Source organism: Oryzias latipes, chromosome 21, assembly GCF_002234675.1.
Source record: "Oryzias latipes chromosome 21, ASM223467v1".
NCBI classification, from domain to species: domain Eukaryota; kingdom Metazoa; phylum Chordata; class Actinopteri; order Beloniformes; family Adrianichthyidae; genus Oryzias; species Oryzias latipes.
Window position 1 is genome coordinate 7,816,631 of NC_019879.2, and position 17,256 is coordinate 7,833,886.

At 37.2% G+C, this 17,256-nt stretch overlaps 1 protein-coding gene across 1 annotated transcript in view; it reads right to left on the bottom strand.

The window, feature by feature from the left end:
- Window positions 1-17,026, bottom strand: part of clybl (citrate lyase beta like) — a 63,779-nt gene extending 46,753 nt beyond the window's left edge. Inside the window, exon 1 of the mRNA XM_004081449.4 lies at window positions 16,911-17,026. Within this exon, the coding sequence (XP_004081497.2) occupies window positions 16,911-17,011 (101 nt within the window). The 5' untranslated portion in view covers window positions 17,012-17,026. The remainder of the gene's footprint in view (window positions 1-16,910) is intronic.
- Between the last annotated feature and the right edge of the window lie 230 nt (window positions 17,027-17,256).

Below are 17,256 nucleotides of genomic sequence, written 5' to 3' on the forward strand. Positions count from 1 at the left end.
TTTTAAAAGAGTAATTTTAAGTTATAAAGCTGATGCTCCCCATAGTGTTGAAATGGCAGACGCTCCATTCTTTTACCCAACAGGGATGCCTTTTGCCCTCAACTTCTGCCCAGCCCCAAGCCTTTAATTAAGACTGGCTTAGGCCTGACTGATCCTGACACACCAGGAAGTTTCTTGAAAATCTGACGGCCAAAACCATGGAAGTATTATACAGCCCCCCAATCCCTACATCCCGTAGCCCCTCCCAAAACTCCCACATAAAAAAGACTGTAAGCTGAAAGCCCTTCTGTTCCATGGGACCAGGCATTATTAATGATGCACATCTATTTTGAATTACACTTACCAACAAAATCATTATTTTTCTATTATTATTTCTTAATGTATGATGTCAATATGTTTTTCTCTAGACAGAAAAATAAAAAACATATTGAAATTAGGTCAAGAAAGACCACTTCTAGTGATTAATGTTTTTTACACCATTTAAAATCTGTGCTTTTATACTATTAATATTTGTTATAGATATTTTAGACCTAAATTATTGAATAAGATAAGATTTATCAAAAAAATATTTACTAGATAATACACTTGGTTCTTAATGAGCAGACACTTCTAAAAGAAAAGCATTCACTGCAACATAAATTAATTGTCAATAAATAAAATAAGTAATTATGTTACAAGTGACAAAAAAATTATATTTAGTTTGCCGCATATTAAAAATCACAAATACATGCATACAATGGCACCCCTAGACCTTATAAATACTAAATGTTCTGGGTACTACCAGTTTTAAAAGGTTCATACGACTCAAAGTGAAATAAGTTATTAGATTCAGATGTGTATTTAAACTGCATTAATGTTCCTGTTAATCTACAAAACAAAAAACATTTTTTTTACCGTTTAGATCAAATTTTGCCAAAAAGAAAAAAACCTCACTAGAGTTTCCAGAGCAATGGAAATCAAGCGAACAAATGTCTGCCTACAGTGTGTAGTGATAGTGATGATGCATCAAACCCACGTCAACTATTGACTGCATTAGCAGATAAAAAAAGAATAGAAAAACACAAACCCAGCCACATTGTGGAAAGTGACAGTGAAAGAGCAAGACCCTAGCTTGGCCTACTGCACCATAAAGGGTGTGGGTGTAAGTGAGGGCGGACAATAACCCAAGCCCCTTCCTTCCCTTACTGGGAGGATCATGGAAACTAAAGCCACAGAAACAATTTCACTTTGTTCACGACTCTGGTAAGTTTGTGTCAGATCAGATTTTATTTTGAATTGAAGATTATAATGGCTACTGATGAAGTTGAACTTTTTACCAAAAGAAACCATTTCGGTATTGATTAGTTCCAGGAAATGTTCTTCTTTTACCTTAAAGACACGCTCAGATGAAAAATGTGTTTTTAACATGTTCTTGTTGCATTTTTCTCACAATGAAGGGAGATAATGAAGCAGAAAAGTGCATTTTTGAGTACTTCTCTACCCATATTGATGTGAATCAGGAGCAGACAAAAGATTTCTGTTGGAAAAAGCCTGTAGCTGTGACGTAGAACCTATATCAGGAAGCCATAAACTCCCTGCTTCGCTCCATTATGATGCGTTCACTTGTATATATGACCGGATCTATGTACGTCTTTGTTTTCTTCATTCAAGCTGGTATCTGGTTCAAAACTTTACGGCTAGATGGCTCCAATATTGCTCGCCATTTTTGTTGCATCTCTCATGTTAGGTTGGGGTTGTGAGTGGCTCTAAGCTAGCGAGATAGCATATAAACAGATGAATGATGGCAAGGGGCAGGCCTACTCTGCACCAACAATTCAGAGGTGAATTACTAATGATCTACTGTCGCTCTGCAGAAACTATATCCTGGAAAACAATAATGGTTTTTAGATTTGGGCTAAAAATGTTATCATCATAATGAAAAGACCACTGCTAACACTTTTAAAATAGATCAAAAGATGATTGGAGTGGAACTTCAACAGGAGCCATATCATTTAGACTTAAGTCAAACTGATTTACTGTCCAATTTGGTTTTTCAAATCTAGTTAAACTCTTGGTAAGGATAATAGTAGGAGAAAAAGCATACCTTATTTGTGTCAACATCAGCTTTGATCTGCTGCATCATTACATTAATCAGTGACGCAAACTTCAGATGAATGACTCATTCGCTGCTCAACTGTTGAAGCTCCTTTTAAGATGCTTTTTAATTAAGAAAAGTCCATATAAACTCGGACTGAACAGGCGGAAAAAAATCAAAAACAGAATTAAAAAAATGGTCTCTTTAGTTTACCAATACTCTTGTCATTGCTAAATATTCAATCTGCATTCACACTGTTACCAAACATTACCAAGATTTAAAATCAGGCAGAGCAGAATATAATGGTTTGATCAACAGGTGATCTTTCACACTTAAATGGAGCAGACTCTATGCAAGAACACTGATCCAGAACAACACTTTTAATATGTCTCTGTTGCTTGCCAGGTTACAGATGTGTGTTTGCACCCCCAAATTAAACATCTGGAAATATTTAAGTTTTATAGCTAAAACTTTTTTGGGAACAAATACTTAAGACCATCCATTATTCGCAGCAGTAGCCAGGCAAATCTTAAGAATTACTGAAAACATTCAGATAACATGGAAAGTTCCATGAAGCTAAAAGAAACCAGTTAAAGAAAGGGACACGGAAGACTATTTAAAATTACCACAAGGCAAACAAATTTACAAGATGTGCTTTATTAATCATCAATTTTTTACGCAAGTGTGTAGTAGATTCTGAAATCTCCCAGTGATAAAGGAAAAAATGTATATTTATATTTAGAAATCTCTATTAAACTGCTCCAAAGTTTAAAAATATCAAAGGTTTAAATACATATATGTTAAGATATAAGGTAATAAACAAACAAACATGTAGGGCCAAACTAGACAACCTAATAGAGCTTTTCAAAATCTGCTTGTTTTGTTTTTTTTAAACAACAACATAATTTCATAAAAAAGACTTATCTTATATATATTGTTGTTGATTGGGTACCTCCCCTTTACTAGGTTGGAGTATACCATGTCAAAACTAAACTTAATTAACTTAAAATTAAACTGTACAGCATTTTGTTTGTTCACTTACAGCAGCTGCACATGCCTACATGTTCATGTAAAAGACTATAAAAGATGGCTGGTAATCAGTGGGTGGGGCTACTCACAATGGTCACCCTTTCAGGCCTCCAATGGTTAAGACCCAGCAAAACCGGCGTAAAAATTAATAATGAGTGAATTTTATTTTCTCCCCCTAAAAGCTTCATCTAATGTGCTCTATGTGGGCTTCATCTGAAAATTTCAGAGCCCCGATCCCTTATCACCAGTGAACACAACATTCAAACTTAGTCAGAAACACCTCAGATTGGTACATTATTGAAATCCAAACAGTAAGGCTGGATTCTGGATACAGGAAGTCATTAGGAATGAGCCGTTTACAGTCAGTGAAAGGTTTCCTGAACTGTGCAGAAAGGGTGTTGGCACATTGTTCCTGGAAATGGCTGCTGATTGACACAGGCAATAATAGCTGCTGTAGTACCTACAGTTTTGACTGGACTGGAGCGTAACGATCAAAGTGTGTCCATGGTGTGCAAAATCAAAATAACTGCAAGTACATCAACAACAAGGCAAGGACTCTTAGTCATCATTAAGAGACCAGGTGGAATCTTTCAAAACTTAGAGAAGAAACGACGACCAAGATTTGGTCTTTTCTTTAAGTCTTATAGTAAAGCTGGACTTCAAAGGAGCTTAAAAGCACTACATTCTTCTGAAAGAAAACAGTAATGGAAACCGGATGCACAGTCATCCAGCGGACTAGGACAACACTGAATGAGGACTGAATAGCTTTGAATTTTGGTTTGCAAAGGTTCATGGACAGGTATAGGCCTCTTCAATTTCCCCAACAATTTCCTTCCTGAAAAGTAATGGAATGCTGTGTCAGGAGACCGGGTTGAATAAAAAAGCATTTGCTTTTCAAATGTGACTGAAATTACAATTGCTTGAAGTCTCTTGAGCCATTTAAAAGCTAACTCCTTTAACTCCAAAGTTGGATTGTAACAAGACGAGCAAGAAAAACAAAAGTAAATATTGATATTTTAGCAATAATTTCCATAAAATACGTTGTAGTGGGGCCGTAGGTGTTTTAAAGAAACAATAGAGAAAGAAATCAAAGAATAACAAACTCACTAACTGGTCATTTTTGATTTTGCCTAAAAATGGCATAATCATAATTAGAAGACCACTTAGAAAACCTACTTTATCTATAATGGTTTGATATTTGTTTTCTATGAGTTTGTTGAAGTTTGATCCTTCTAGAGCTAATTCTTTACATGCCAAATTAGCGCAGGCCCTACATAGCAGCTTTTGCGGCAGCCTCAACACAGAAGATAAAGAGCTATATTTAAGTATTTGATCATTTTTCTTCATATCTCCTGCAGATTTTTCCTTCCATTTAGTTTTTTGTGGCTTAATCCTATGCAAAATCCTCACTTGGACTGCGGCTTTATCCTGTATTTTCCAATTATCACCTTTTAAAGGCCAGCTGGGTGCATTCCAACCCATCGGGGGGCAATTCCTTTTGCATGTCTCGCAGACAAAGTCAGGCCAAGAAACTTTAATGCTTACCTTTATAACAGACAATTTTAGAAGTATGTCATGGATGCATCAGCGCGACTTCAGACTGCTTTTTTAAACTTTGAATTCTCAAACAAATCAATTAAAATCTCCAGTGAATTAGGCAATATTTATAAATTCAGCTCATTATGCTGATTTATTCTTCTTACCCTTTTTCATTTACCTGATTCGTAGGCAGTTGGAGAAGTATTAACATCTGATTTATTTCAATTTTTATTCTTGTAGAAACCTCTACCAAAAATTGCCCTCTACCAAAATAATGAGTGTGTATTCACCCTGTGTGAACGTGTTCTCTTTGGATGGATAGTGTGGAATAAACAGTTTCATTTGCTTTGCACATTAATAGGCAGCATCTTCTCTGCCTTTAGGCTCCCTTTCCTAACAGTGGGGTTTTTCCACCAGTGTAAATTTGTATTTGATTTCCCTTTACCCCGCTTTTTTCAGGACTGCATATAGTGGCATTTAACGGCGAGTTAATTTTCATGTTTGGTTATATCCTGCTGAGGTGTGATGCTGGTGGTGCATAATCAAGATCTGTTACGTTACGTATGAGTAAATAGACCTTGTGGGCATTTACATGGCAAAGATCTGTAGCCGAGTGCTAAAAACTGGAGGCATATAAGGGTCAGCGGTCGACAGACGCAGCAATACAAATGGAAATCAACCACAAATGAGTAAATCTACTATCTAATATAAAGGTATGGGAATTAAAATAACCGCTACACCAAATAGTGCAGATGTGGGAGGGTTGATAATGCACACATCTCTGGCCACAGGACAAGACAACCAAACCCGCTGCTCGGACACCAGCAGCCCCTAACATGGTGTGTCTAATGCTTCTATTTAGTGTTTGAGGTGCAGCGGCGCGTGGCCGGAGGTTTTTGGGAGGGGAGCGGGGATAGCACCTAACCTGACAGCTGTGCCCAAACTGAAGACAAAAGCACGGGGAAGTCCCGCATCAGCGAAGATGGGACTCAACGACATGCCAATTTGCTTGTAGTCTGGCCTAAACCATTGTGTCATTTTGCACACCATGCACCATTGATGGTGAAAATGATCAGAAAGCAAACATCACATTTAGATTATAATGTATCAAAATGAAAGATCCATTTGGATCAAAAGCAGAAACATAAACCCCAGAGCCTTAACATGTTGTCTTTTAAACACTCAGAACGTAGACCTGCCTTTGATAATCAATCTTTCGTTGTAGTTTATTTGTAGTCCTTTGATAGGAAAGTCTCTTTGTCAATCGCTGAACATCAAAGATAAACTAACTTACTATGCTGCTCCTGTTTGCACGTCCACATCTGTGTTTTAACAGCACAGAGCAAAAAGGTTTTCATCTAAGGATTTAAAGATAGCAGGTAGTCAAATAAACAAGTCATGTACCAAAAACATGTTTTGTCTTAAAATATACCCAAAGGAGGAATGAAAGCTCAATTTTTGCCATGTTTCACAACACCGGACATTTAAAACGACAAAATCTTGGATCGAACATATTATGCAAACAAAGATCAATTTGTAGGTTTAACTAAGATTAGGAAATTAGGTACATTTTCAACTCTTTGCTTCCTGGACATGTTTGTATTAGCAAGTATCAAGGATGAAATGTGGGAGACTTTTTTTTCAAACCTATAAAAGCCCTTTTCAATATCAATGGAGCAATAGTTATGGGTAAAGAATTGTATCTCAAATAAGGAAAAAATATCTGCCCTGACAACAATTTGCTTTGACTTTTATACCATTAGAAAGATAAAAAATGTTTTGTTTTTTTATTCACTACTCCTATTAGAAGTTTTGTGAGTTAAAATATGTACAATGGTCTTGTGTGTTCGAATAATTGACTATGTAAGAAAACGGAACCAAGTGAGTTTCACGTCAACTGAAGAAAACGATTTGCTTCCGGCTCCAACAAAATTAAGCCAATTTAGGCGACATTTTTTCTCAGAAAAGACATCGCCATATTGGAACCAGAAATCATAAATAACTGCGATTGGTCCAAGTCTGTCTGAGTCATTGTTTCTATGGCAACCACTCTCGCCACTTAGGAGTGAGTTGAAAGTCCCCACCCACACCATTGAAAGCGGGTTTGGGAGAATCTGTCAATAAAACGTTCCACACGAGACCACATGCTTTTATTGAGGCTTCTGATTGGCCAGTTTATAACTTGAATAACCTGGACTACAGAAAAAAATAAACACGCATAAAAAAAGAGGATTATCAAGATTATGTTAAAAAAGGTCTAAAAGCAAGAATGGTTATTTGACAAATATAATGATTGAGTAATAGCTCTTTATTACTTTATAATAGTCCATGGGATTTTGCCTGCTTGGAGCTAGAGGTACAGAAACTAATAATTGAATATCTCAAGAGATACTACTAAATTTGTTTTACCTTCATAACCATATACAACCACACTTTCAACTACATTTTTAATAGTCACACATAATTTATTCAGCTTTATTTTATTTTCAAAAAGCTAAGAAAACATTGTGTGTATAGTTGAAATTTAGAGGCATTTGCTTGAAATAATTTAAACTTGGAACTTTGCTTGCAGCAGCTTGAACAAGTGTTAGACACATTCCGGAAATACGTTAAAAATAGTCAAACCCTTTGATTGTTGTCACTACAACTTTACATTTCCTAACTGCATGTGTTTTGTCTCTGTCTGTAGAGAAACAGCTTCACATAAACCAAAATCAAAATGCAAACAAGAAGTCCATAAAGATAAATAAGACTTACAAACCGACTCCAATGACAATTTGTGTTTTTGATCTTTTTAACATGTTCTTGTGACATTTTGCTCATGATGGCATACATAATAAATAAAGAAAATAAAGATCAAAATTGCATTTCTTAGTATTTCTTTAATCAAATCGTTGTGAATCAGGAGCAGACAAAAGCTCTAGGGGTTGTGTAGAAGCTACAGCAAGCCTCAAGCTTCATGCTCTGCTCCATTCTGATGCATCAACTTGTTAACGATAAAATCCATTTACAATTTTGTTTTCCTTATCTGTGCTGGCATCTGGCTCAAAACTTCACACCTGGGTAGCTCCAATATTGCTCACCATTTTGTTGCATAGGTTGTGAGTGGCTGTAAGCTAGCAGGAGAGTGTAAACAGATGGATGATAAGAAGAACTCAGAGGTGAATTTCTAATGAAATCCTGCCACTTTGAAAAAACTATGGCCTGAAAAAGATCACGTTTTTCTGATCTTGCCAAAAAATGGCACAATCATAATGAAAAGACCACTGGGAACACTTTTACAATAGATCAAAATATGATCGGAGTGGACCTTTTAAATACGGTGTTTTGAGTGTTAAAAAAAGAAAAAGAAAAAAAACGTGCAACAAACTCAGTTACAAAGTCAAAGTTTGTCAATCAATCATTCTAATTATAACATTTTCAAAAGAGGGAAAATAAAATGCAGGCAATCAAATTTGAAAGAAATAATTGTCAAAGTCAAAGAAAAACACATAAAGTAGAGTTTTTGGCATCTCACAAAGAGTTAACAGTCAAGACTCACCGCTGAACAATAGTGAAGGCATGTTACATTAGCTAATGGCTGATTCAAACAAAGACCTCTGAGTTATCTCATGCTTTTACATGTTTCAAATTATAAAAAAAGTGGGCTGTATGTATTGTTTGCATTTTTAATTTAACAAAAAATTATAATCATTTCACATTTGAAAGGTAAAGGTTCTTCTCTGGTAAAAACAAAACAAAAAACAGGCAGGCCCAGGACATGAAAGTGACTGTCCTTGGAAGAAATGAGTGCACACATCATCTTGTTGTGCCAGGGAGTTCTGTAGTAAAATCCCTGGCCGTGGGCCTCGTAGTAAACTTTGATGGAATCACAAAGCCGGGCTGGAGAGCTGTCCTGGCACAAGGATGTGGGTCACGGTCCTCTGTCCTCTCCCTCACCCCGGCACTAGATCCGAAACCTTGATGAGATTAGCCGGAAAGGCAGGCTCTCGCTGGTGGTAAACACAAACACCAGCGGTTACGTGAATTTTAAAGTCCGATCCCTTCACACTTCAGCTTAGATCCCCTGGCACAGGGGTCACAAGGAGGTCAGCATTATGACTGTGCTGAAATTTGAAACGTATAAAGAAAGGCTCCCTTCATCTTAGCCTGTAAAGGGATGGAAAAACACAACTGTCCTATGCTGACAACACAGTTTTTGGTGAATGCCTAATGACAGAGCTAGCCCCTTCTGGGAATGCAAACTTTGAAGCTGGCCAACCTTATCCATACCTAGCGGCAACAACAAGCCAAAAACATTTGGATTTCCTCTGAGTGACTAACTTTTAAGGATTAGTCGAGCACATTCAACAATGGATGGAGTCCTTTGTTAAATATCGCTGTTAGAAATGATATTAAGCAGGTTGGAATGCCAGGGTAAATCACTCATTCAGCAGCAGCCAGGGAAAAATGCCTCCTTAAGGAGGAGGGGGTGGCTTTTACATAGCCGAGCGCTTTGATTACTACCCCATCTTAAAACTACATCCGATGAGTAAAGACATGCGCTAGTCCTCCCCCACATTTACTGGGCAAGTTGCCCTCCCGGGTTCCTGTAAATAAGTGACGTCATGGCGCTTAATGATGCCCAGACTAAACTTGGCAAATGTTTGGAAAAAAATGAAGAACGAGTGTTACACACTGCTGACCGTGCATTTGAGCTGCAAGGACCATCTCGATTCTCTGTCCCATCAGCAACAAATACTTTCAGATGAAAAACGTGATAAAAGGAAAGCTTTGTGTACAGTTAGGCGTGATGCAGACAGGTAGTGACAGTTGTTTCCAGTTGCTACATTTAAAAGGGCCTATCATAAAGCCTGGCAAGAGGAAACAGGATAAGCGCTTGAGCCAAGGCAGTAAAAAGCTCTCTGGGAACTTGAAAGCCGCACAAATGAAGTCTGTGTCTGCCATCTGGAAACAATAAACAAACAAAACCAAGCATCCAAGCAAACACCACGAGTGACAGAGGGGGAGAAAGACAGAAGGAGACAAACAGAGCAAGGGACACAGAAATGGAATCAGACATTAAGGGCTTGAAAGTGTGAATGAATGACAAGTACAGAAGAGTATCAGTGTTAAAAATGTGTGCGGCGGGCATCATTAGCAGACACTGGTGGGAGGACTGCGGCAGAGACAACCCTTTGTATAAAGCATTCTTTGATGCTAAGGAGATGGCCCCGCTGCTTGAATGTGTGTGGTATTACTGAAACCTGGTTCTAATGAAGTGCACCGCTAACAGGATGCTGCCTGTCTGCAACTTGTGTTGCTGCCAGATCCGTGATAAGTTATCAATGAGCTCCCACATTCAGCAAATTATCAAAGGGAACTCGCCACGTCTCTGCTCTGTGATCAGCTTTATCAAATAGAAATGATCTTGAAGAGCTTAAAAAGATGGAGCCTCGTCTGCTTTGGTCTCTTCATACATTTAATGGAACTCAAACATTACATAACGCTTCACTTCTGCCAGCATCAAATGTCAAAGGTTCTGACAGTAATGTGTTTTTCTTAAAACAACATATACTTAACAGTAAAATCAAGGTTTTTCCGCTTTAAATAGTAGAATTTATATGGTCTTATAGTTTCTTAAACACTTGTGAGTGTAACCCTTGTGCTATCCTAAGCACTTTAACATTGGGAGTTGGGTCATCTAGACCCACTAGACAGTGCGTTGAACCTTTTTTCTTCAATGATTTGTGATCTTCACTGGTGTTCATGGATTACATGAAATCTTCTCCACCTTTATCCACCTTTATTATGGTAGGAAGAACACGTCAATGTAAGGGTGGGGTCATCTAAGATAGCACAAGGGTTAAGATTCCAGGAGAAAATCCCAATCCACCTTCTTTTAGGTCAAACTGTCAACACTGACCCCAAGGGGTTAAACCCAGCAGTGCATCCTGTTGTTACTGCACAGCCAGGGCAGGCCTTACCAGTGCATTTACATTCTTTATTCACGCTAAGGGCAAAACAGTATTAGGGTATAAAGGAACAAATTTTAAAAAGAAAGAAAAAATGAACAGGCCACACATAGATGTATGCATAGAATCCATATGCATTAAGTTCCCCCTTCTGGACCTAGTTAACAGACTGCAATAAAAGCAGACCTCTTACTCATTACAGTGCTGTGTATCAGAGAGGAAATGCTGGGTAAATTACACCTCATAGTCCTGGAACTAGCAGACAATCACCATGGCAATAAGCCAGCCATTGTTGCAGAAAAAAAAACAAGGGACAAGACAACATCTTCCCCTTTAAACTCTCAAAACATCTACTTTTTTTGAGTGTAAGTCTACCAGTTGAAAAAGGCTGGCTTTATGGCACATTGGATAACGATCAAATATATTTTGTAAAGCTACTTAGATGAATATAACCAAACACTGTACTTTTCCTGTGAAATCTTAGAGTTTCATTGCAGCGCTTGTGCTGACACATGTGACCAAGCAAAAACAAAAAGAGTTTCCAACTTGTGTTGTCATAGAAAACAGACAGTATTTCCTCAGCTTCTCATCCTATCTGACCACCACGCTCAAATCCTTAACCACATAAACCACCCATTAGCCCAGTCCGCCCCGTGTTTCTCCAACAAATTTCTTTTGTTGCATTGTTCACACATTCCTCCCCGGCCATGTTTATACAGATGCAGTTCCATGTGCTCCACGGGGTCGTAAGAAGTCCTACACCAAAGACCAAGATGTGCCGTTGATCAAAGGCATTAGCCAGAGCAGAGTCACTTGTTTTATTTGGGCTTTTTTTTCTTCCCCTTCTTCTGTGGGGATACAGGTTAGCGTATCCATCTGTTGGCCTTATGGATCCACCTCAGCCTGTGCTGGAACAAGTGTAGGCCTTTCTTCCCTGCCATCTCTAACTGCTCCCTCAATCTTATTTACTCAGCTGGTCCTCACGCCAGTCGCCCGAGCTTTGTTTTCACACACTAACATGTGTTAACTTAATGCTCTGTAACACATTTCAAAGGCGAGCTTAGCTGGGTCAACAGCAGGTAATAGGGCGATATATTGATTCCTTGGCTCAGAAAAGTTTTAAGTGCAAAAGCATGAGGAAAAAAATCTACCCTTTTTTAGAACTGGTGGATTGAGGAACTAAAGTTAATGTTTTTACTTGTCTTTACCAAAATAAAAGACAATGGTGAGCTAAAGGTTTGAACTCAGACAAAGACAAGCAAAATAATGGCCTAGAGTGTTTGTTTCGGACAACCTGCTCATAGCTGCATATTTGGTTACACAATCACAAAGGTTGTTTGTTTATTTGATTGGATTATGGCCACACACCTTAAGCTGGGCTTCTACCACCAATCAATGAGGAAATGAGGTGTCAACACTGGTGTTTGCTCAACACTCATTTATTTTTTCTACCGGAAGCCAAATAAAGCTCAGCCACAGAGCAACAGATAAGTAAAGGAATTCTACTGTGGCTCTAAAGGGCAAAGCACACTAACAAATCACTCTGTTATGGTCGATTCTTGACCGTATCAAAGAAGACGAGAGACAAAGCCGGTATTAGCATGCACACAGCATTTTAACAACGCAAAAGCATATTAAAGATCACAACGACGATTAAAAAAGCAAAACAAATGACAAAAAAAACAACATAAAATTTTAGAAATCAAAACAAAATTCCAGAAACCAAAACACAATTTAAAAAAGATGAAACGTAATAAAATTGAAACATTTGGAAAACAAAAGTAATTTCCAGAAATCAAAATGAAATTTTAAAAAATGAAAACAATAGGAAACCAGAAAAGGTAGGTATTATTGGGCATCGCTGATGAGGGTGTTTGATATTTGACAGTTGAGTTTTTTTAAATGCGTCTTCAATGTCCGCATACTTCTTAAATTTTATGTTTAGTACGGAGTGTATCAAGTATTATTTTTTACAGAAACCAGAAAAAGTTCGGTACTATAGGACATCGTTGATTGGATGAAGATGTTTGTTCATCGTTTCAGCTGATATACAGGCATGAAGCAATAGTGGATACTAAGGCTGCACGATATGAGCAAAACTTGCGATGTGCGATATTAGTGATCAATATTGCGATAACGATATAATTTGCGGTATATAAACAAATAGCAAAACAACCAAAAACATCATTACCATCTCATTGCAACAGTTTAAAAAAATGATACACCAAATGACCCTTTTTGACGTAAGAGGCAAAAATCTAACATAAAAGGGCTCATCTGATTGGTCAACATCGGAAAAGGTCCATCCAATTGGTCAAATGCATAAATGGATTTATTTGATTCGTTAAATGCTTCAAGCTGCCATAGGATTGTATTAGCACATTTAAGGTAACCATTTATTGCGATTTTTGCTGACTTTTGCGATATGGATATTGCACTGCTTGATATTGCGATAACGATAAATTTGCGGTATATTGTGCAGGCTTAGTGGATACCATCATCCAATCAGAGATGTCTCAAATGTACCTACCTATTCCGGTTTTCTTCTTTTGTTTTGTTTTTTAATATTTCGTTTTGAATTCTGGAAATTACTTTTGCTTTCTAAAACGTTTCATTTTATTGTGTTTCACTTTTTTGGAATTGTGCTTTAGTTTCCAGAATTTAGTTTTGATTTATAAAATGTAATGGTTTTTAAACTATTTATTATTTGTTTTGCTTTTTTTAATTGCCGTTGTGATCTTTAATATGTTTTTTTGTTTAATGATTTGTTAGTGTGATTTGCACTTCATGGCCACTGTAGATTTCTCATCGAAGGTACATTTCTTTGGGTTACATTTTCACTTTCTTTGATCTTCAATCTCAATTTTAATTGTAAATGAGCCGATTAGCCTTTCAAATTACTGATCCATTTGAGATAATATGCAGCAGCAGCATTAGGAGAGCTCTGAATAACAATTAGCCTGTTTTGTTAAAGCATTAAAACTGTTGGATTTTCAAGCTGTGTCAATATGATCCAGGTAAAATAAAAAAACAGATAACAGAAAGACAGCAGGAAGCCTTTAAGACTTCCCATCAGCATGAAATGCCATCAAAATAAAAAAATCTGCACAGTAGCTGCCACTTAGTCAAACTGGGGCAATTGAAAATTCCTCTTCCAGTTAATGCCAAATGCCACTATATAAATTTTTGAACTTGACTGCCAAGTCTCTGCACTGCTTTCTGCCCAGTCTTCTAATTGAAAACGTTATAGGGGTGCATTACACTTAAGAGTTTTTATAAGCTGTGCTATAAAGCCCTTGCAGGCCCAGGGAAGGGGAAACTGCCCATTAACTTATAAGGTCCAGGCCTTGGCTCTTTTAATTGACAACCTCTAGGCTACTTTCATCACTTGTCGACTTCATGGCAGCAGTCAATGCTTCCTCCAGGATGCTGTTGCATCTTTGACACAAGGGTGTTTGTGACAAAGAGCAGTCTGCCGCCAATGCTAGGGTGAGAGCTTAAGGCTGTCTATAAAACAAGCCCACGCAGTGCTTTCTTAGTTCCAGCCGTTTGGAAGGGATACATTTAACCGTTTAAGAGCTGATTCTTAGAGGAAAAGTTGTTGAAATGAAATACATCCAATTAATAGTGTACACTTTTGTAGTCCATAATTGAAGGCATCGCGAGTGGATAGTTGGGATGGTCACTTCATACTCTATTCCAAGAACACCAGCTTTGCACGCCCGGCAATCCACGCTCCATAACTAAGTGCAACATGTCAAAAAGTAATGGGTTTGATGATCCTCTGATCTTCTTCCAGGTCAGCATCAATATAAAAACAACTACTGTTTTGTTTATAAGAGGTTTCTGACCCTTAATTCAGACAGAACACCTCATGTGTATATATAAATATATGTTGTTATTGATAGTTTTCTGTAAAAGACTAGGATTGGGTTAAAAGAAATTGATTAAAGTATTCCGTAATTGGAAAATCAATATCGTTTCATCATATTCATGAGCTGATTCACCTATAATTTTCCATTTTTGCTGCTCTTAGCTTGTTTTTAATTAATACATTTGTAATTTATTTAACAAAAGTTTCACTTCTGCTCAGTTTTTGTCATCGGCTATGTTTACAGTGTCTTCACACATCCCCTCCTCTTCCCTCTAAAATTGGTTTTGAATGGACACTTAGAACACCAATTATTACAGAACAGATTTTTATGAAGGAAAGCTTCAAAAGTGCAAGAATTGCTGGTCTCTATCTGTTCACATGCCTGTTTTTCTACGCCTCATTGTTAACATTACCTTGAAAAAGTTCTCAAACTTCCTGGTTTAGGCTTGTTGCAGGTCCGCAATACAATTTGATCCATAATATTATATTTGGGTGCTTTACGACTTCCACTGGTTTTGTGACAATGTAGTGAAAAGCACAAACCAGTCAGTAAGAATGATGATCATCATCAAAGTCAGTAATGTGCACTAAGCAGTCACTAATTAGAAACAGTTATGCTAATAAAAGGTAAAAAAAAAAAACATTTGGGTCTCTAGTCAATCAACATTTGTGTCCTCAGTAAATCAGATCCCTCAAAATAAAGATTTTCCTTAGCTGCTAAATAGGTCAAGTAAAAAAAAATTCTTCCCAGATTTTCTAACATAAAAAAGTCAAATAAAGAAGACAATAAAATATGTATTTTTAATGATGATTTTCAAATGTCCAAAATTGTTGATTATTGTTTAATTTTTCTGCAACCTCAATGGCTCAATAAATAAAAAACAGATTTAACAACTTGATAGAAAAAGGATTAAAAGATTATGTCTTTTTATTGGCCTACTGTCAAGGAATTTTTCCATTTTTAAATATCTTTACAAACATACGTGCTGTACAAACACTTTAACATACGAGCTATGTATAAACAACAACAAAAAACATTAAAACAATATTATTAATATTAAAAATAATATTATTCAAATTATTTTCAAACACTAAATGTAAAATAAGAAATATGTACATTATAATAAGGAAAAACACAACCATGTATGCACTTAAGCACAACTGAAGACTGTTTATTCTCTGCACATTTTTTTCCTGTCAAATCAAAACATAAATTTGGAAGTGACAGTTTTAAAAGGGAGGTCTGCTATTCTCTTTATAAGTGTAGGAGGAAATGTCTTTAAAGACTATATTTTTGTTGTAAGCGTGTTCCCAGTGGTCTTTTCATTATGATGATGCAGCTTTTAGGCAAAGCCAAAAACGCTGTGTCGTTTTCTAAAACATGGTTTCTGCAAAGTGGCAGTAGTTTATTAGAAAAGCACCTCCAAATTGTGGGTGGGACTATTGGAGCAGAGAAAGCCCCACCCCTTCCATTCATACATCTTGTTTACATGCTCTCCCACCAGCTTACAGTCCCTCACACCGCTAACCTAACATGTAAAAAAAAAAAAAGCGGTGAGCATTATTGGAGCTATCCAGCTGTCCAGTTTTGATCCAGATTTTCCAACAGCATTTTTCATCTTCACAATGATTAGAATAAAGAAATACTCAGAAATGCAAAATGAAGCTTAATTTTCACAATATTTGTCCTCTACTATCAGAAAAATACCACAACATGTTAAAAACACACTTTTTATCAGGGTCTTAAAAAGGAAAAAAATGTTTAAAAGGATTTAACTAACTAGCAGCGCAGTGGTGTGGGAGGAAGCCCCTTGGGTCATTTAACAGCCATCAGCTGACATCGGTGGATGCTGACCAGCATGGCTGTGTGGTTACTTTACTCTGCTCCTCTGCAGACAGACAGAGCTGCAAAATGCTGAGGCTGCTCGTCCAAACACTGATGATGGGAGCTTTATGTCTCGGTTTACTGTTTATAGGTTGACAAAGTTTTTTTTGCTGTTGCTGCAGCACAGCAAAAGATTAAGAATTTATTCAGTTTTTATCATTCCAACAGCATATTTTCAAGGGAATTTTTTTTGGCTATACCTTTTTTTTTAAGTTACAAATAAAATCATGTTAATTCTGCATGGGTCCCGTGTGATTTACTTTGTGCAATTTAAAGCGACAAAACAAATTATTTGCATACTAGCGTTTGCTGAGTTACAAACATTGCATTTTTTTTGTAAAGTAAAATAAATATACTGCAGAGAAATTTGATTTTAAACAACATCTCCTGACTGACTTGAGTGGAGAGCTAGCAAATAAAGTACAACATGACCGACAGCTAAAACCGCAACACTAAAGCAACGTCCGGTCCACGGTTTCAACAGTTTAGCCTGTAATGTTTTAAAGTAAACATGTACATAAAAAAGAAAATGTGTAAAAACACGGTTTGACTTACTGCAGAGCCAACTGTCTCACTGCTCCTGTCATGAGCGCCGCCATGTTTTCCGGTGACGATGGCAGCAGCGAGCAGCGATTGGCTTCCGGACTTCCTCCCATGTCCGAAATGAGTCGCGTGATTGGTCAAATTAGGATGGAGGCGGGGCCCGGACGTTCCTGACATGTGGAGAATGGTACATAGCAGGTGGTCAGAGATGTGTGAGAAAGGCGAGAAACTTGTAAAGAATAATAAATGTCCCCCCCAAAAAATGATATGAATAATACTAATAAATAAATAAATTGTTTTGTAATTTTATTTTTTGCTCGTGCTCTTTTGGAAGTAAAAAGGCAGATGTTCTACTATC